Source organism: Telmatherina bonti, assembly GCF_933228915.1.
Source record: "Telmatherina bonti genome assembly, chromosome: 1".
Classification (NCBI taxonomy): Eukaryota; Metazoa; Chordata; class Actinopteri; order Atheriniformes; family Telmatherinidae; genus Telmatherina; species Telmatherina bonti.
The window spans coordinates 11,235,539-11,255,967 of record NC_136619.1 but is presented as its reverse complement, the minus strand read 5'-3'; the positions used below and the strand labels follow the sequence as shown (position 1 = coordinate 11,255,967).

General features: G+C 42.7%; 1 protein-coding gene across 1 annotated transcript in view; it reads left to right on the top strand.

Moving 5' to 3' along the window:
- The first annotated feature begins 1,472 nt into the window (after positions 1-1,472).
- slc7a10a (solute carrier family 7 member 10a) overlaps positions 1,473-20,429 on the top strand; it is a 37,830-nt gene continuing 18,873 nt past the window's right edge. Inside the window, exons 1-3 of the mRNA XM_079240559.1 lie at positions 1,473-1,640; positions 10,108-10,312; positions 13,103-13,254. Coding sequence (XP_079096685.1) covers positions 1,550-1,640; positions 10,108-10,312; positions 13,103-13,254 — 448 coding nt within the window. The 5' untranslated portion in view covers positions 1,473-1,549. The remainder of the gene's footprint in view (positions 1,641-10,107; positions 10,313-13,102; positions 13,255-20,429) is intronic.

The window sequence follows — 20,429 nt, the reverse complement described above, 5'->3', positions numbered from 1 at the left end:
ACCTCGTCAGCAATGTCGGCCCTCGTTTGATCGATCCTGCAGGAAACTGGTCTGACGAAGGCACAGATTTGAGTTTTTCTGCTGTGTTTTGGTCCAGAATCCTCTGCCCTGACAGCAGGCAGGAGCAGGTTTTCGGCGATGGTGAAGGGTTTTTGCAGCCTTGTCGACAAAACTAACACGCCACAGACGAGGTCTCCAGAGGTGGTGATGATGTACTTGGAGGCTTTTTATGCCATTTCTTGTGTTGACCTGAATCCACCACATTTCCTCCTGAAAAAAGCTTTAAAAAAAAAAAACTAAAAAAAAAAACCTCTGGTGTCTTACAAACATGACAGCGTTGCTTTTGGGTGAGATGTTGCTGAAGACATTGCTAGTATTACCCCACATGAGTAACAAAAGTTCACAAACAAGATGACATCTTCCAGGCTCGACTTGCACCTTCACTGTCTCTTCACCCTGTGTGTGTGTTCAAGTTTTCAGACTGAAGAGTGATGCTATTTGGGATCAGATCTTGATATAAAGTTGATCTGAATTTGTTAGTAAATTAAACTAAATAGTAAATGTAAACTGGCCCTGCGATGGGCTGGCGACCTGACCTGATCCTTAATCGGACAAAGCGGTTCGGAAAATGAATGAGTAAATGTAAACTTTAATTTGCAAACTTTTTTCACATGATTTATTTAAAAACTGACTTTTTAAAAAAAAAAGTTTTCTCATTTACAGATGTACTTGTCTCCACATGTAATCCCATATCAGAAACAAGCAGTATTTATTTTATTTTTTTTTTTATAACTGCAGGTGACGAAACAATTCATATCAAAACTGAAAAAAGTAATGCTTATGAATTGTTTGTATTGCCATCTGCCTTTTAAATTAATCTGAAATGGACTAGTTTAGATTTCATATTACTGCTTTTTCTCGACTTCATTTTCCATATATAATATATGTATGTATGTATATATATATATGTGTGTGTGTGTGTGTGTATATGTATGTATATATATATATATGTGTGTGTATGTATGTATATGTGTATGTATGTGTGTGTGTGTGTGTGTGTGTGTGTGTGTGTGTGTATATATGTATGTGTGTGTATGTGTGTATATATATATATATATATATATATATATATATATATATATATATATATCTATATATATATATATATATATATCCCTTTTATAGTTAAGTTAAAATGAAGTCCAGCTGTACTTGGTGTCCATTTAAACCGGTTTAAGTGTCGGGAATAAATGTATTTGTACGTGAGCATACTGGGAAAAGAGAACATAATGTACAGAATAGAGGATTTTTATATCGGTAATTAAAGATATTCTTTGTTTTAGGTTCAGGTGTTTGATCCCTGACTCCTGGCACGCCTCTTCATCTGCCTACCTGAGCCAAGGTGGGATCGTCGCACGCATGCGCACATCCTCCTCCGGTCATCAGTAGGATATTATAAGGGCACCCAGAGCAGCGGAGCTCGGTTCAGTCTACAGGATCTGAACCGGACCGAGAGGCGAAGAGGAAGCGCTTTCCCACGGCGCAGGAGATGGATGACAAAGAAAAGAGGAGGAAGGATGACGACAAAGTCACTCTGAAAAAAGAAATTGGACTGTTGAGCGCTTGCGCCATTATCATCGGTGAGTGCGTGACGGCTTTTTGTGTGGATTGATGTAGGTTGAAACGTGATGTGAACCACGAGGAAAAGTTTATCACGAGGAAACGTGTTGGAGCAGCCGGTTTGCGGAACGACTTGCTCTCACGTGGCCGGTGTTCAGTGTTTGCCTTGCCGTGAAAAGTTCCGAGTTTCACCGCACAGAGCAGGACGCAGTTCATGTCCCAGTCCTCATAGTTCATGTCCCAGTTCTCATTAATGTACAGTAAGGAGGCTGTGTGGGGGTAGGAATGCGACTTGGCTAACTGAAATGGCGATTTGTGGACTAAATGGTCAAAACGCGCGCAGAGAAGTGTCTTTACGCACACCAGACTGGTTCCAGTGGGAAGAGTGGGAGTTGAAGCTTTGTGTGGAAACTGTTGCATCAGTCGTGATGATCTGAATATGAACACGCTTACGTGGCTGGATCTTCTTATTCTTGGCTTGAAATGCGCACAAAGTACAGCCTGCATGTGGTTCTGTGAGACAGCCTGTCATTGGTGTTCGTGGGGACTGTCCTGACTCGACCACTGGGGAAAGTGTGGGGTAACTGTAACTTTCTTTTTGACAACCCGCCATATAAAAAGTCAACACGGAAATGATAAGTTTGGGGTTTTTTTTCTTTTTTCTTTTTTTTTTTTTTAAACAAGGGATGTTGCTTTAACGGTTTCCTGCAGGCAGCTGTATTATACAGCCTGCAGAGGGTTGCAGTTAAATGGCTTCATGCAGTGGTAAAAACCAACAGGTTAAAGCTTTAAGCAGAAATAATGCAGAAAGACTCCAAATGCCAGCTGACAAACACCTTGTAAAGCCCCATGGAGACAACAGAGAGGTGGAGGACATCTGGATGTAGCTAGAAAATGGCACAGTAAGCTGTATCATGAACAGTTTCACCTTTTTTCCTTTCAGATGCTTAATTTTCTGAGCTTTCAACACTTTTTTTTTTTTTAACACTACCCTAACCCTAACCCTCGACTGTAACATAAGAGTTTACAGCTGAACTAAATACTAATTACTTAAACAGCAGAGGATGATCAAATATTAGATCCTATGACTGATAGGGAAGGATATAAAACTGAGTTATAATGCAGCCAGCATGACGTGGTTTGTCAGAAATGTGTTGCTGAAAATCCACAATACTCCTGTCTGGACCTCCATACAGCCTTAACTTTTTAAAAATTTACTTTATTCAGTACTTTTCCAGTAGTTGATGCTCTCATCAAGAATTTACTATATCTGTGCTGTACACACCAGTCTCCTGGTCGTTCCCCTGCCACTGCTACAGTGGGGAAGGTTCGGGTTTATGTAATATATCTTTCAAAAAAATGAAAAGATAATTAGGTGAACTGATTTTTTTTTTTTTTTTTTTTTTCCAGATTTGTCCTGTTTGCTTGAAATGAATTTGTTAAATGGTTAGATATTGGGGGGTAAAAAATATCAGAAATCAGTTTATATTAAGACAAAATATTGTGAAATAAACTCTTTTTGAACTTATACAAAAATATACAAACCTAGAAAAACTTCAACCAGTAGTTGGTGTACTTTTTTACACTAGTCTATTTTTCTTTACAATACTCAGATTAAATAGAAAAAAAAATAGAAAAAAGAAACATGTTTAAATGACCTACATTTTGAAACGTAATAAATTAGATTAAAAAACTATTTAAATAATTATCTGTAAATATTTTTGTCTACAGTCCTAATGAAAATGCATGAATATCTGGCTGTAAAACGGCGTGGGATCATGAATCGGTGGCAGCTGCCGTTGCAGGAGGACCGGGCGCTTTTGCGTGCGAGGAGGACCCGTTTTCACATCAGTTTCTAAAAGCCTCCTGTAACACCAGAAAGTCACTAGATTTAGCACTAGTTGCTTTAAATAAGACATTTGCTTGACAGGTCTGAAAACTCCCTAAATGTAGCCAAGTTTGATTAACTTAAACAATGGGTCTATCGGTAGACGCTGTGGTGGGCAGGGCTGCCCTCTGCAGTGCCTGTTGAAGATGGAGAGGCTGTGAATCAAGCCACCAGTACCAGTAATCATTTAAGTGGCAAAAGAAATGCTAATTAAGACCTAACTCGAACTAAATTTTAGTATCTGAAACATTTATCTTTTCTAAAAAGATTAGTCTGTTGAGCTGATAGAAACTGTCCTGTAGTCCAGATTAATTCCTTTCGCCCAATCAGTTCGATTTGTTCAGTTGGCAAGCAGAAGCTAAACACATCCTTTGCCAAATGTCAGAGGATGTGACAAGATCCAATTAGGCATCGACAGTATGCATGCAAACTGCTGAGGAAGCAAAACCTGCAAAGATGATGCACACAAGCAGCTTGAGTCATGCTACTGCCCACCAGTTGCAGCCTACTCGCCCATCCAGGGCTTTACTCTGAAGCTGCTGCAGAATCTGACTGCAGCTGCAACTCGCTGTACTTATTTCCAGAGGTGGCAATTCCTGGTCCAGAAAATAAGTCCTGTCCGGCAGCTGCTCCGACCAGTCACCAAACGAGCCGAATTTAATGAGCTGAGTTTATTTGCCAGGTGAACGAGCCTCTTAGTGAAAACACCTGTTCTAAATGTACAGGTAGATCCAATGAAAGGACTTTTACTTTCTGGACCAGGAGTTGCCACCTCTGATTATTTCACATCTTCTACATCACAGGTGTCAGACTCTAGTCTTCGAGGGCTGCGGTTACATGTTTTAGATTCGGAATGAATAATTTGGAATTAAATAATTCAGATTTAACGTATTATCCTACAAGTTTACATGAAAATAATAATTTTGAATTAATGTTTACGTGAAACACGTCCTCACTTAATTCCTCTGTAAGGCGGCAAGTTAGGAAGGGTTCTGATTGGACAGAGGGCGCATGTGACGAATGACGTGTACCGTAAATAAACAAAGTTGGCTCCCTGCTTCTTCTTTTTCAGCTGTGAACAAAACTGCAGTTCCCCCTTCATCCACTAGGGGCTCCAAAACAGAGCAAATCCCCATAGACTCCCATGTTAAAAAGACCAACTTCACAGCAGAAATCAACATGTTTACAGCCTGGTTCAAAAATCCGTTTTTGGTTTAATGGGTCAGGTTTACCTTCATGACAACTGTGGGGGGGGGGGGGGGTGAGTATTTTTTTTTCTATTTTTCTTTCTAATTCACCCATTTAAAAGTAATTTAATCTCAAATTCAACATATTTAGGGGCGTATCCTTTTTATTGACAGGTAATCTATCTCCCGCTTAAAGTAATAAGAACGCAGAACAACCACGGTTTTTAGCCGGTTAACAACGTGATTTAGCTTTAGCCGACTTACCTCCGTTAGCTGGTTAGCTCCTGTTAGCGCCGGGTTAGCTCAGTTAGCTTTTAGCTACAGGCAGCTCGGAGTTTGCTAGATGTCAGTCATCCACCATGACGCTCACAGCCCCCCTCTCAGCTCCACCTCTTTGCCCATATTTGTATTTTCTGTGAGAGACGATGCGCGTGATGCTGCTAAGATGGCGATGGAAGGAACCGCCCACCGAGCTTCAATTCAGCTCTTCAGAAACCTATGGGTGACGTCATGGAGGCTACGTCCATCTTTTTTATCTACAATCTGACCCTTTGTTACTACTTTGCATTACCCAAAGCGTCAGAAAGGTTTGACTTTACCTCTGCGTACTGCTCCTCCAGTCACACTTCCTGATGTTGTCACCATTAAGGATATCAGAAACGTGTATTTATCTGAGCTACATGTGGTGCTTTAGTTTTTCCCTTCTGTGCAAAACGCAGTGAAAATATGCTTTGGAATGGACTGAAACTGGTATGCAATGACCACTGTCACGTCTGTGTGCTTTTCACCTTTGTGTCGTTATGGCTCCTCGCAGCTTGAGATAACCTGAGCTAGTCATCATTCATCTGATGTAATGGCATCAGCACATGGCTTCAGTCCCAAATGCTATGCATTGCTGGGTTTTATGAGACCGATTTGTCTTGGGGAAAAAAATTTGGTCTTTGGAGGCTAAAAACAATGCAGATGGGAAGTTCAGTTAAGGTACAAATCCACTTAATATGTAAATCGTTCTATGTCTGTGCATAAACCCACCACACTGGTACTGTTTGGTCCACTTCCACAGATGGTCCGATTTGTGTGGAGTACCTGAACATGTATTCAGACTGGTGGCGACCAAAGAAGCAAACCTCTGGTACGCTTGGAAGTGAACTGTGGTCCGATGGAGAAACCTGATGGACCATCCAGCGGACAAAAGAGAGGAAGTGATGTATGCCATGATGTACTGCATCATTCTGGCTACGTCGCTGCTACTTCTCCTGCTGGTGACAACTGCATCAGATTGAACTCCAACGTTAAACGTAGACTCCAAAACGGCATAAATGTGTCAGTTCATTGTAATCTAGTGACGGACAAGCTGTTTGAGCTGGGTTTTCCTCTGCATTCCTGTTGGTCAGCCATCAGGAAAGTTCCGGGAAAGAAAACAAAATTGGAAAACGTGAACTTGGGATTGGCGCTCAGTAATTTCACATGAAATATGTTCCATCACAGACCGTTTGCACAAGCAGGCGTAGACTGAATGTTAGTATAACGTTAGTTTTATGTGATGCCTTTCTCTTTTCTATTTTCTCCTCCTGTTTTTTTGCAGTTTACTGTAAAGCTACAATCTGTTGAGCTAAAGTGGGAAAATGACCCAGTTAAAGAACTACTGAGCAGCAGATTTTCTCAGTGGCGGCTGATACGGCATCCATCTTGCATCCTGTCTGTACTCTGAGATCTTTCGTATCAGTAAAAGTCAGTTTGATGTTAACGCCCATCTCATCTCCTGCTTGGTCCCTTTTTTTTCTTCGCTTCATCTGATAAAGTCTTGTGTAACTGTAAAGAAACGACCACTGTGCGTGTTTAAAATGGCCACTGTGTTTTGTATCCAGTTGGTTGCTGTTATGCAGTGCGTAAAGCAAAACTCTGCTGTGACTCGATGCGGCATCTCCAAAGTAAGTATTGAAGTGCAGTTCCTCAGTCTCAGGGTGCGTCTAGACAAAGACCGCTATGGGAATGTAGATGTGGCATATTAGTGTGCTATTACGAGTCAAAAATACATTTTTTAAGGTTGTAAAGTTACATAGCGCTGCTTTGAGGATCATATCTCTTGTAAACTGTAATCTCATGAATACGGCTGGGTGATATGACCCAAATCTCATATCCCAAATTTTATATCCCCATAACGATACACAACGATATAAAATTGTTTGTGTAATGTTGTGTCAGTCATCAGTTATGTGTCAGATGTTGCTTGGCAACGGCAGCAGTGATCTCCTTCCATCTGGGGGAACTATGACTGTATGACGTTTCACAGGTAAATACCTGTTGCGTTTGTGTCTGGAGTTTGAGCCTTCGCCGCCACCTGACGCTGCTTTTGCAGCTTTTGCTCGTTGATCTATTCTTTGTTCTGTATTCTTTATCCTGATTCCTGTTCAGGTGATAAAATGAGTTAGTTGTGTCGGAGTCTGTTGTTGAGACTGAGCTAGTCTGTTGTCGGTTCCACGTCGGTCTTTTTATATCCAAACCGCATCCATGCAACAGAAATTTCTCCTCTTTTATGAACAAGCTCATCGGTTTGCGTTGGCTGGTCATCGTTTAGTCAATTTCCCTGCTCTGAAACACGTCTGCTACCGTCTTCCTCCATGTTTTTATATTGCAGCGTGCATGCTTTAAAGCGCATCTTGACGTGAAATACTGCAGTCAAGCACCTTATTGTGGCGTAAACAATAGAGCCTCATGTGAAACAATAAACATTTTCTATCATCCAATTGATATGTATTAGGGCTGTGACGATATACTTTTGTCCTGATTTGATTTGATCCTCTTTTTTTTTTTTTGGGTGCCGATTCAATTTAAATTGCGATTCTCACAATTCTTTAATATTGCTAATAGTTGTAGATTTAAAAAAATAAAAATATATAAAACTTTTTTTGTTCGTCATTTTTCTTGATTTCAATTAGGGAAAAAAACACAGTAGCCAGACCATCATTCTGTTGCTATAATGCCCAATAAGTCAAGTAAAAAGATGAATAAAAACAATGAAAATGACAAAAAAATTAATAAATTTATTTATTTGAAAAAAAATCTTTTTTTTTTGTTTTTCTTTTTATTAAATCAATTTTGAAATTGTGAAGCAAGAAAATCTCAATCTTCGATTTTCGATTCAATTTTCCCACCCCTAATATATATCATCATATCGTCCAGCCCTTCTCATGACTGTGTACTGTTACTGATGCATCTTAAAATTGACAGTCTCATGTTAAACATGAAGCTGTGTCTTGATTCTCGCTTATTTTCTCCATATAAGATGTTTTACATGTCAGAATATCCCAGCAAAGAGCCCTGGTGTGCATATTCAGGTGTGGTTTTAAAAATCAGGGTAAACCTAGTTTTCCCAGAGCAAAAGTGATGTAAATCTGCAGCATAGGATGTTCTAACATTATTTAATGACATTTACTTTAGAAGATTGTCTTTCTAGCTGTCATTCCCAAGTTACCAGCTCAAATGTTGTTTCAGCAAACACCTGAGGGTTTGTTGCCGTCGTCTCTGGCCTGACGTGCGCCAGGATTGCAGCTAATTAAGATCCATGGAGACAAAATACATTACACCTACAACAGCAGTCTCTTTGTACATACAGCTATTCTGAGTGTTTCTTTGGTTCTTCCATCAGCTGGAAGAGGAGTTATTGTGTGAGATGTTCATTAATCTGAGCTGTAATTACAGGAGAACTTCACAACTATCGTGCAAGGAAACTGAGATGGTTGATAGGATTCTGATTCATGCTTTCATCCACTGTGCCAAACTTCATGACATAACAAACACAACACAGGCATTATGTAACGGCTCTACATCTCGCCTCAGCCTCCACAGTGGAACCAGACAATGATAAATGCAGTGCGCGGCGCTCTCCTGTCGTTCTGCATCGTTAGGCAGCTTTCAGCACCGTGACGTGCTTCACCGGCTTCAGCAACTACAATGTTTACAGTAGATAGTCATCACTTCTTCTTTTGTAAAGATTTTTCACCCTAAACTCCCCTTTAAAGAAGAAAAGACTTTGGAGGAATGTGCAAAATATTATTTGCTGTGACAGCTGCTGTTTGGTTACTTTAGATGTTGGTTTTTTGTTTGGGAAGGGTGAGGACAAATGCCAGGCTGAATTTGAACTTGTAACATGGTGGCCTACTAGTAGTGTACATGCCTTCACCAAGTGAGCCATGTTTGTCCTCGTTCGGGGTCAGCTGAGCCAGAAATGTAATGAGCTCTGTATTTGTGGGACTATATTACATGTTCCTATAATGAGGATTATGGATGTATGTGATTAGAAAGGTAGCATAAGAGAGAGGGCCTTAGAGGAGTTTTGTTTAACCTTGATTTAAACAACTGTTTTCATGCGCCTGCTACATGAATGTCTGATATGGGTGTTCGATATATTGGCTTTTTGTTTTATCAGTATCCAATGTACTGATTTTGACCAACTCGTAATTTCTGATATAAGCCAATGCTGATATTTTTGGAGCGAGTTGTGCCAAATAGCCAAATATATCTGTGAAACTATACATGACATCTCTTTTTTATTGTAACATTTTGTGTTAGAAGACTTCGTTGAAGAGTTTGATATATAAAATGTGCACAATGTTTAAAAAGTTGAGTCATTAAAGTAAAAACTGATCATTTCCAATATTGCATTTTAATGGTGATAACAGCCAATAATATCTGAAGGGAGATATCAAGCATATCAAGGCTAGCTGTGCTGGTATTTCTCCAGTTTAGCAGGTATATTTAGCAAAATTGTGTTTTTATAGAGGAGTTTGTGTAATTTAGCTTGCACTAACAGATGAACGAGCTAAATGTAAGAGGAGAAACATACTTAACCCTTAAATATCTACTATATCAGCTGTGCCCCAAAGTTCTGGCACTCCAGTTGTCAAGAATTTCTCAGAAATAAGTGTGTAACTCTGTGGGTAAAGTGTGATCAGTGGCTTAAAGTATTTCAGGCATTTCTGTCCCATCCACAAGTTGTTGTTTTTTTTTGTTTTTTTTTTGTTTTTTTTTCTCCAATCCAGCTCCAAAACGTATTGCTCAGACTGTGTTAAATCCTGCATTGACTCTTGCAATACTCTGACAGCAGAAACTGGTCGGTGAAGTTTAATGCAGAGTTGGTTATGCCTGTAATATGCAGAAAATACTGTTAATCTGTTAAATATGTCTTTATATTTAAGCCGTTATTAATGAAAACTTAAACCTGTCATGACATTGCAACAAAGAGGAAATGAATGAGACTTTTAAAAGCACATTTAAATAAATTTTTGTTTTACATTCTCTATATTTTAGTTTAATTTCCTATTATCTCAAATCAATATTTAACTTTTAGTATTAAGTACTCTAATGTAACCATTTTAATCCTTTCTTCTTTTTTTTTCTTTCTTTTCTAAGGTAACATCATCGGCTCGGGGATTTTCATCTCACCTAAAGGAGTTCTGGAGCATGCCGGCTCAGTGGGCCTGTCGCTTATCGTCTGGGTTTGTGGAGGAGGAATCTGTGCACTTGGGTCCTTGTGCTACGCTGAACTGGGAGTCACAATCCCAAAGTCTGGAGGAGATTATTCATATGTGACAGAAATCTTTGGAGGGCTTGTCGGGTAAGTGCTGTTGTTTTGTTTTGTTATTGCTTTGCCTTTTTTTAAACAACGCTGTGCTTCAACCCCCAGCAGCTGTTTGCCACATGTTGAGGCTGTGAGTTGTACTGTCAGTATGCATTGCAGAGCAGCAGCCCAGCACTGGTCCAGTAGAACTGCTACCTGAAACCAGTCAGCGCTGCACATCTTGTTTGACCTCTCAGGCATGTACTGATTGTCTAACGTTTCATCAGGCTTTTCTTCTGTCAGGCTCAGGTGTTTGCAGGTGATATAATAAGTAAGATTCTTTGGTACTTTGCGAAAGGATTCATCCCCCACTGGCATTTCCACAGCTTTGTTTCTGTACAACGTCAAATTAAAATGTGGATTTATTTGGTTAACACAACCTGCCGAAGCACAAAATATTTTATCATGTGAAAAGAGCAAGAAAACGTGTAACTGTGCTTCTGCGTCGCAGTCATGCAGCATTGGATAAGTTTCCAAATCTGGGCTCGCACCAGTTATGTGGTAATGTGTTTTCAGATCATTGTTACTGTGTTTGGCGGCCAAGTAAGCAGATTAAAGCATGTACACCAGCTGTGTGACACGTGCACCTCGGCTGCAGCTTCAACCACACTGCAGCTTCCCACACGCTGTCTAGAGTTTCCGCATGGTGCTTATGTTTCCTGCATGAAGTAGGGAAAGCTGTTCTTAGTTTAAAAAAAAAAAGCACAGATAAAGCATTGTGTTGGCATTTAATGGGGTTAATGTCAGCAACAGTTTACTTTTTCACTGTACTTCCAGTCTATAAGAAGTATTTCTCAGAAATTGGATCTATAGTGTGTTGTTACTACTCGTAATGAAATGGGGAAACTGTGACTCCAAGGTCGAAACAGAGCAGCTGCTCGTGTGGGACATAATTATATAGGATTATATAAATAATTATAGAATCATAGAGGAAAAGTCCTCACATTGCTATCTAGTTGTTGCTTTTTACTCTTTTTGAACCCAGACTTGAACAAAAATCAGCATTTTTGGTCAGAATTAGAGGCAAAAGATTTAGTTAGTAACTTCTCTGCAGCAGCTGTGTGACTACACACACATAGCCAGGAAGCAGCATTTTAGCAGTACCATATTTGCCACTCAGCTAATGTGAAACCAGTATGAATTTGGCACATTTACATCTGAGATTTTTGCTCAGACCGACTTTGGCACCTTCAAGCTTGATGGAATCTACTAATTTTCATCCCTTTTTTTTTCCTACCACAAATTCCCCATCAGATTGAGGTCTGGGCTTCTAAAAGGCCCAATGAATCATTCTTTTTGTGCTACTGGGGTCATGCTCCCGCAGCAGACTGTACTTCTGAAAGATGAACCTGTTTTAGAGCCACAACACTCTGAAAGACTGAAGCGGTATTTCCTCATAAAGGTCTGTTCAGTGTGAATGATCATTTCTAAAACCCTGAAAAATCGATCAGGTCCAGCTGATGACAAATATTCCCATCTTAGCTGAGTTCAAGTCGCCTTTTTGTTTTTTTTGGGTTTTTTTTGGCACTAATTCAAGTTATGTCAAAGGCCTTAATAGAGATACCATCCGTTTAAATCCAGTAGTCCTTAAATATCTAATTAAGCCAAATCCATTATGATCCAGATTGGCCCAGTTAGTGGAAACTAAACCAATTCTGAGTACACATTCCAAGTGAGGAGTTTTTTGTTATGAAACCTTGATAGTTGAAAGTATCATGGGTGCTATCTGGAGTAATGTAACAATTCTCATTTCACAATGTGCACTCGGGCAGCACCATAGACTGTATATGAAAAGATGGGCGGGGCCTCCATGACGTCACCCATAGGTTTCTGAAGAGCTTACTAGAAGCTCGGTGGGTGGTTCCTACCCTCGTCATCTTTGCAGGGGCATGCGTGTCGTCTCGCCTGGAAAATAGAAATATGGACAAAGAGGTGAAGCTGAGAGGGGGGCTGTGATGTGGTTGATGATTGACATCAAGTGAATGCCGAGCTTTCTGTAGCTAAGAGCTAAACGAGCTAACCTGGAGATAACAGGAGTTAACCAGCTAACGGAGGTAAGAGGAATAGAGCCAAATCACATTAACCGTCTAAAAACCGCGGTTGTTCTTTCTTCTTAATTGAAGCGGGAGATCTGGTACCTGTCAATCAAAAGGACACAACCCTAAATATGCCGATCGACTTTTAAACGGGCGAGTTATTAAAAAAAAAAAATGTACTCCCCCCACAGTTGTCATGAAGGTAAACCTGACCTATTAAACCAAAAATGGATTTTTGAACCAGGCTGTAAACATATTTGTTTCTGCTGTGAAGTTGGTCTTTTTAACATGGGAGTCTATGGGGATTCGCTCTGTTTTGGAGCCCCTAGTGGATGAAGGGGAAACTGCAGTTTTATGCACTTCCGTATAGGCTTTACTTTGAACCACCCGACGCTCTGTCCATCTTTCTTATACTGTCTATGGGCAGCACATTAAAGCAAGCGCTGTCTGAACACATGGCATTTTCTCTGTGCTGTTTAGGTACAGCAGTGTTGTTTGTCCTAATGGCCGAAAATTTTTTGATGAAATGTCCTTGACTGAGTATTCAACTCCAACTTCTACCTTGTAGCTTGACAAAAATATGGTTGTGCTGCCAGGATGTGTTACTGTAAGAAGTCAGTGGGAGAGGGAAAATGGCGGCCTGCACAAAATGGCTTGTAGCTGTGACTTTTATGCTTCAGAGTTTGAAGAATGTAATGAAACGGTTTGATTATTCTCATGCAAAACCCTCTTGTCTTTTTTTTGTCTGTAGTTTCCTGTTGCTATGGAGTGCTGTCCTCATCATGTATCCAACTACACTGGCTGTCATCGCCCTCACCTTCTCCAATTACGTCCTGCAGCCAGTCTTTCAGAATTGCCTGCCTCCGTTCATTGCCACCAGACTTCTCGCCACGATCTGTGTCTGTGAGTCATTCTAAAGTTGTATTCCGTGTGGATTCTGCAAAGTCCGGATTCATGTGGAAGGGTTTGGTCCTTGCTGATCAGGAGCTGTAAAGTCTGTTGTAGGGCCCTATAAAATCCATTTTATTTTAACCAAATTCTGTTTTATTTTTTACGAAATTCTGTTTTTTCCATTTGAATTCTTGGGAATTCCATTTTTCCATTATATTTTTTTGGACTGTCTTCCACTCTGGAGTTGCTCATGGTGAGAGGCGCCGAGCAGGTGTGGGCATTCTCTTCAGCCCCCAGCTTGGTGCCTGCACGTTGGGGTTTACCCCAGTGGACGAAAGAGTAGATTCCCTCTGCCTTCGGGTGGGGGGACGGGTCCTGACTGTTGTCTGTGCTTATGCACTGAACAGCAGTTCAGATTACCCGCCCTTTCTGGAGTCTTTGGAGGGAGTGCTGGAGGGTGCTCCTTCTGGTGACTCCATTGTTCTGCTGGGGGACTTCAATGCTCACGTGGGCAACGACAGTAAGACCTGGAGAGGAGTGATTGGGGGGCATGGTCGGTCCGTCCCCCCCCCCCCCCCCCCGTCTGAACCCAAATGGTGTTTTGTTATTGGACTTCTGTGCTCGTCATGGATTGTCCATAACGAACACCATGTTCCAACATAAGAGTGTCCATATGTACACCTGGCATCAGGATTCCCTGGGCCGCAGTTCGATGATCGATTTTGTAGTCGTATCGTCGGACCTTCGGCCACATGTCTTGGACACTCGGGTGAAGAGGGGGGCGGAGCTGTCAACTGATCACCACCTGGTGATGAGTTGGCTCAGATGGTGGGGGAGGAAGCCGGTCAGATCTGGCAGGCCCAAACGTGTTGTGAGGGTCTGCTGGCAACGTCTGGCTGAATCCCCCGTCAGAGCGAGGTTCAACTCCCACCTTCAGCAGAGCTTCAAAAATGCCCCGAGTGAGGCGGGGGACATTGAGTCTGAATGGGCTGTGTTCCGTGTCTCTATTGTTGAGGCGGCCAGCCGGAGCTGTGGCTGTAAGGTCGTTGGTGCCTGTCGTGGAGGTAATCCCAGGACTCGTTGGTGGACACCAGCAGTGAGGGATGCAGTCAAGCTGAAGGAGTCCTATCGGGCCTTTTTGCCCTTTGGGACTCTGGAGGCAGCTGATGGGTACCGACAGGCTAAGCGGCATGTGGCTTCAGCTGTCGCCAAGGCAAAAACTCAGGCATGGGAGGAGTTCGGCGAGGCCATGGAGAAAGACTTCCGGACGGCTTCGAGGCGATTCTGGTCCACCATCCGGCGTCTCAGGAGGGGGAAGCAGTGCCCCGCCAACACTGTGTACACTGGAGATGGGGATCTGCTGAGCTCAACTCGGGACGTTGTGGGTCGGTGGAAGGAATACTTCGAAGACCTCCTCAATCCTACCAACAAGTCTTCCAATGAGGAAGCAGAGCTGGGGGACTCAGGGGTGGACTCTCCTATCTCTGGGGCTGAAGTCGCTGAGGTGGTCAAAAAGCTCCTTGGCGGCAAGGCCCCAGGGGTGGATGAGATCCGCCCGGAGTTCCTTAAGGCTCTGGATGCTTTGGGGCTGTCCTGGCGGACACACCTCTGCAGCATCACGTGGACTTCGGGGACAGTGCCGCTGGATTGGCAGACTGGGGTGGTGGTTCCCCTTTTCAAGAAGGGGGACCGGAGGGTGTGTTCCAATTACAGGGGAATCACACTCCTCAGCCTCCCTGGTAAGGTCTGTTCAGGGGTCCTGGAGAGGAGAGTCCGCTGGATAGTCGAATCTCGGATTGAGGAAGAGCAGTGTGGTTTTTGTCCTGGTTGCAGAACAGTGGACCAGCTCTATACCCTCTTTGGGGTCCTGGAGGGGGCATGGTACTTTGCCCAACCAGTCTACATGTGTTTTGTGGACCTGGAGAAGGCGTTCGACTGTGTTCCCTGGGGGCTCCTGTGGGGGTTACTCCGGGAGTATGGGGTACCGGACCCCCTTGTACGAGCTGTCCGGTCCCTGTACGACAGGTGTCAGAGCTTGGTCCGCGTTGCCGGTAGTAAGTCGGATTCGTTTCCGGTGAGGGTTGGACTCCGCCAAGGCTGCCCTTTATCACCGATTCTGTTCATAACTTATATGGACAGAATTTCTAGGCGCAGCCGAGGTGTTGAGGGGATCCGACTTGGTGGCCTCAGGATTGGGTCCCTGCTTTTTGCGGATGAGGTGGTCCTGTTGGCTTCATCTGGTCGTGATCTCCAGCTCTCGCTTGAGCGATTCGCGGCCGAGTGTGAAGCGGCTGGGATGAGAATCAGCGCCTCCAAATCTGAGACCATGGTCCTAAGCCGGAATAGGGTGGATTGCCCTCTCCGGGTCGGGAGTGAGGTCCTGCCTCAAGTGGAGGAGTTTAAATATCTCGGGGTCTTGTTCACGAGTGAGGGAAAGATGGAGCGCGAGATCGACAGACGGATCGGTGCGGCGTCTGCAGTAATGCGGGCTCTGCGCCGGTCTGTCGTGGTGAAGAAGGAGCTGAGCCAGAAGGCGAAGCTCTCGATTTACCAGTCGATCTACGTTCCTACCTTCACCTATGGTCATGAGCTGTGGGTCGTGACCGAAAGAACGAGATCTTGTATACAGGCGGCTGAAATGGGTTTCCTCTGCAGGGTGGCCGGGCTCACCCTTAGAGATAGGGTGAGGAGCTCGGTCATCCGGGAGGGGCTCAGAGTAGAGCCGCTGCTCCTCCGCATCGAGAGGAACCAGTTGAGGTGGCTCAGGCATCTGGTCAGGATGCCTCCTGGACGCCTCCCTGGTGAGGTGTTCCAGGCACGTCCCTCTGGGAGGAGACCCCGGGGAAGACCCAGGACACGCTGGAGGGATTATATCTCTCGGCTGGCCTGGGAACGCCTCGGGATCCCCCCCGCAGAGTTGGCAAATGTGGCTGGGGAGAGGGAAGTCTGGGCTTCCCTGCTTAGGCTGCTGCCCCCGCGACCCGACTCCGGATAAGCGGCAGAAGATGGATGGATGGATGGATGGATGGATGAATAAAACACAGTAAACATTATTACAGGGACTGTAGTGTTGACAATTTTAACATTCATTATGTGCAAATCTGTTTTAATCTCCTGTCTTCCTGTCCACCGCGGGGTGGTAAGGATACTGTACTAAACCTTTAGTTTATTCAGTATTTTCTGTTTTTTTTAGAGCTGCAACTATCGAGTAATTTTAGAATCGGGTACTGTGTATTATTTTTACGAGTAACAATTATATATGTTGTATATAATTTTTTCATATATATATAATTTGTCAAACAAATACTAGAAACTCAACCAAAGTAAATCTATATTTGTGAAGCTGTTGCATGTATTGTTCCTGCCTAATACATGAGGAAAATGTGTTTTAACATGCGATACTTTAGTGCAGCCAACGTGTATCTGCACCCGCTCAATGTTTGCACTCGGGTTACTCAAGTTACCCGCATAATCGTTGCAGCCCTACTGTTTTTCTAAAATGCAGCAGTTTAAAGTAATTAACATTTTGTCATTTTTCACTCTCAAAATATTGTTCATTTTTCTTGTAAACTGACTCATTAAATGTCCACATTTCCACAGTGTCTCAGCAATAGGAGGAGACAACATAACCTAGCTTGTGCTGGAAGGATCTAAGGCTCCTGAATTTGTTAAAGCACTTGTTACCTCAAGTCCTTCTGGAAATGATCCTGCAAGCGTGGCCACAGTGGGTGGGGATTAGAAGTGGACATCCACTTTAAGGCCTCCAAAGATGCTCTTCTGGGTTCAACATTTAGTTTTCTTATTTTTATTAAAGTCAAAACATACTGTCGGATGAAAAAATTCTGCACATCCTGAACCAGCATGCTGGTCAGGTTTGTCTTCAGGTTTCACTCAGAATGAATGTTTCTGCATCTGTCTTTCCTCATGTCCCATCTGCTGTTGCAGAAAAGCACTCCCACGCCATCCTGCTGCTGATTGCCATGTTTGACAGCAGGGATTATGTTCACTGATTTCTTCTACACATGCTGGAGGGTTTTTGCTAAAATGTTAAATCTTTGTTTTATCTTATTGGTGGATTTTGCTTCTTGTGTACCACGAAGTACACAAACCACTGAAAGTACTATAGAAAATATGAATAGAATACGCATATCCTGATGGCTCGGCAAGCTCAAACACGTTCGCGTTACTTCGAGCTAGTCCCATCCACCACAGATATGTTTTTACATAACCAAAGAGCACTTTACATGCTGATATATATTGTCAAATAACACGATGTCATAAAAAAACATTCCCTCTGTGTTGGAGCTCACTCAATGTACTGTTCCAGTCTCACTGAAATGGTAAATGTCACACATGCACTGTGGCTATCTGTCACTGAAGAGTGGATGTTAATGAAGCTGCAACAAACATTAATGTAAATGTGGGCTTGTGTGTCATGTCTGAGAAGAAAGAGAGGTACTTTAGTTCTCGGTTTAGTGGACATTGTGTGTTGGCCAGGATCATGTAGGGTTGGGCGGCGAATCCATTTTATGGGGTTAACCCAAACTGCAAACTACGCGGTTAAAGGTGAAACCGATGTGGAAGTGCCAAAAATTGCAGTTCACTCGATGTTGCAATTTGCAACCTCACTCATTAAAAAGTATTTTCATATTAAAAGTATTACTTTAATGTTGTTTTTAAAAGGTTTTTATACTTATCTGAATTTTTTTTTTCCATAAAACCTAGACTTAGGCTCGAGATTTGCGTAATATAGCACCTACTTTGGATTTATCTTTTAACTTTCAGCATACTGCCAGCGCATTCATGCGCCCGATTGTTGCAAGCACTCGACAACTGAAATACAGTAACACAGTTTACTGTTCGTGAACTTGCAGGGCCACATTTAGAAGACGATGATGTGTCTGAAGGGGAACTGTTTGAGCTCTCGCCCATGAGACTAATGGGTATGCAGACCAAGTAAAAGACGCAAAGAGGAACAGAGGACGATCGAGTCGTGTTGCTTACTTTGAATTTGAAGGTAGAATGCACCCCTGATCTTCACCAGTAAAAAGTTCCAAAGAAAAACTAAATGAATTTTTGTTTCTTATTTATTTTTTCAAGAAATATATGCAAAAGACAATGGAAAAAGACACTGAACATATTTTTTCATTCTTTATTTAATCATATACAAAATACCAGGCAATAAACAAGAAAGATATGTGCTTTTGAAAAGGTAGGCATGATTTTTTTTTTCTTTGTGGAAAAAAAAGGGGTTTTTATAAAGAAAAAAACGTCTTTTTATGCAGTGTGATAGGGGCTCACGATATAAATTTGGAACTGTTTTTTTCCTTGCTGAGCTGAAAACTCAAATATCTCCTATCACTATGTTGATTTTAGATTAATTTGGTGTCGATAGTCGGTGAAGATGAGAAGCTTTAGCTCTCATTTTCAAACAGTTTTGTTGATGGATTCGCTGTTTGTCAAATCCTTTACTGTACCTCATGCTTCTTACATCGTGACACTCTGGCTCACAATATCACTGCAGACTCTGTTGTAGACATGTAGGTCATATGACGTTTTGAACCAGAGTAACTCCCAAGTGACATAATCACCACATCAAGTCTTTATCAACAATAAACATCAGGAGCTGGTCCTTGGATCAGGGACAAAACTGGGACTTTTCTTGAAATGCGCACATGCATGACTCTTAGGCAAATAGGAGCAAGAAAAAGGTCAAATTATTCCTATTGACAAAGTCTTTAAACTATTCAATTCAATTCAACTTTATTTATATAGCGTCAAATCACGTCAATGCCATCTCAAGACGCTTTACAGACAGAGGGGAAAACATAATGAAGGCCAATTCATAACAGCCTATATAAGGAAACCAACAGATTGAGTTGAGTCCAACTCAATCTCCCATCCTGAGCAAGCACACTGGCAACAGTGGGAAGGAAAAAACTCCCTTTTAACAGGAAGGAAACCTCCGGCAGAACCCGGCTCAGGACAGGCAGCCATCTGCCTCTGCTGTGTGGGGGGAAGAGGACAGAAAGACAACAGGAAATGTCCCTCAGCAGTCTAAACCTATAGCAGCATAACTAAGGGATGCAACTACAAGAATAAATCAAACTAAGCCAAACAAATTGGTCTTATGGCTTGAGGATATTGTGATGCTGTGATGATTCACACAGTGCTGACGGCTGTCATTGTCATTTGATAATTCCTTCTGAAATGCTGCGCTTTCTTTCTGACTTCTAATCTGATTAGAGGTTGGAGCACAGCAGGTGACATATCCATAGGTAGTGGCAAAAAACATACTGAGCATGTATTTGGTCAACAAGCCAGCCAGTTTAGTCTTGTCTGAACCGGATGGAGAAAGGGAAACGGGAGGGATAGCTGGATGTGGGATGGGTCTCTGCATGCGAGTGCGTGCAAGTGACAAGCTGAGGTTAGCATTTGCAGAGTGTACTGATGGACCTTCGCTATATTTGGCAACAGAATGTTACAACGGCTGCCCAGTCAGGCCAGGTGCCACTTTGTGCTGGTGTGTTTTTGTGTTGTAGTCGTGTGTGTGTGTGTGTGTGTGTGTGTGTGTGTGTGTGTGTGTGTGTGTGTGTGTGTGTGTGTGTGTGTGTGTGTGTGTGTGTGTGTGTGTGTGTGTGTGTGTGTGTGTGTGTGTGTGTGTGTGTGTGTGTGTGTGTGTGTGTGTGTGTGTGTGTGTGTGTGTGTGTGTGTGTGTGTGTGTGTGTGTGTGTGTGTGTGTGTGTGTGTGTGTGCGCGTGTGCGCGTGCGCACCAGTATTGGTGTCAGACTACATAATGGTGCCAGCCTTTGTGGACGCCGCTAATGACAGGGTGTGTCTACACCATTGTGCATTGTTTGGTGCTCCTGTTGAGTCCCATAGAAACAGGAAATGGGCTGGATACCTTGCACATCAGTGATTGGCGATTGGACCCCATTGGCCAGCTGAGATTCTGGTTGGAATCCTATTGGCTGCTTACTTGCACCCCTATCCTCTGCTTGGGATCATTGCATCACATTTGGAAAGTCTACAGATCAATGACACCCCAGTAACGGATGAGGAGGGGGGGGGTCTTAATATCCAGTTTACTGCTCAGTCTTCATGATGCTGCTCAGACTGAACTTCTTAGCTTAGAGTTTATGAATGTGAGTCAGTCTAGATATGCGTGCCCCCCCCCTCCCCCCCC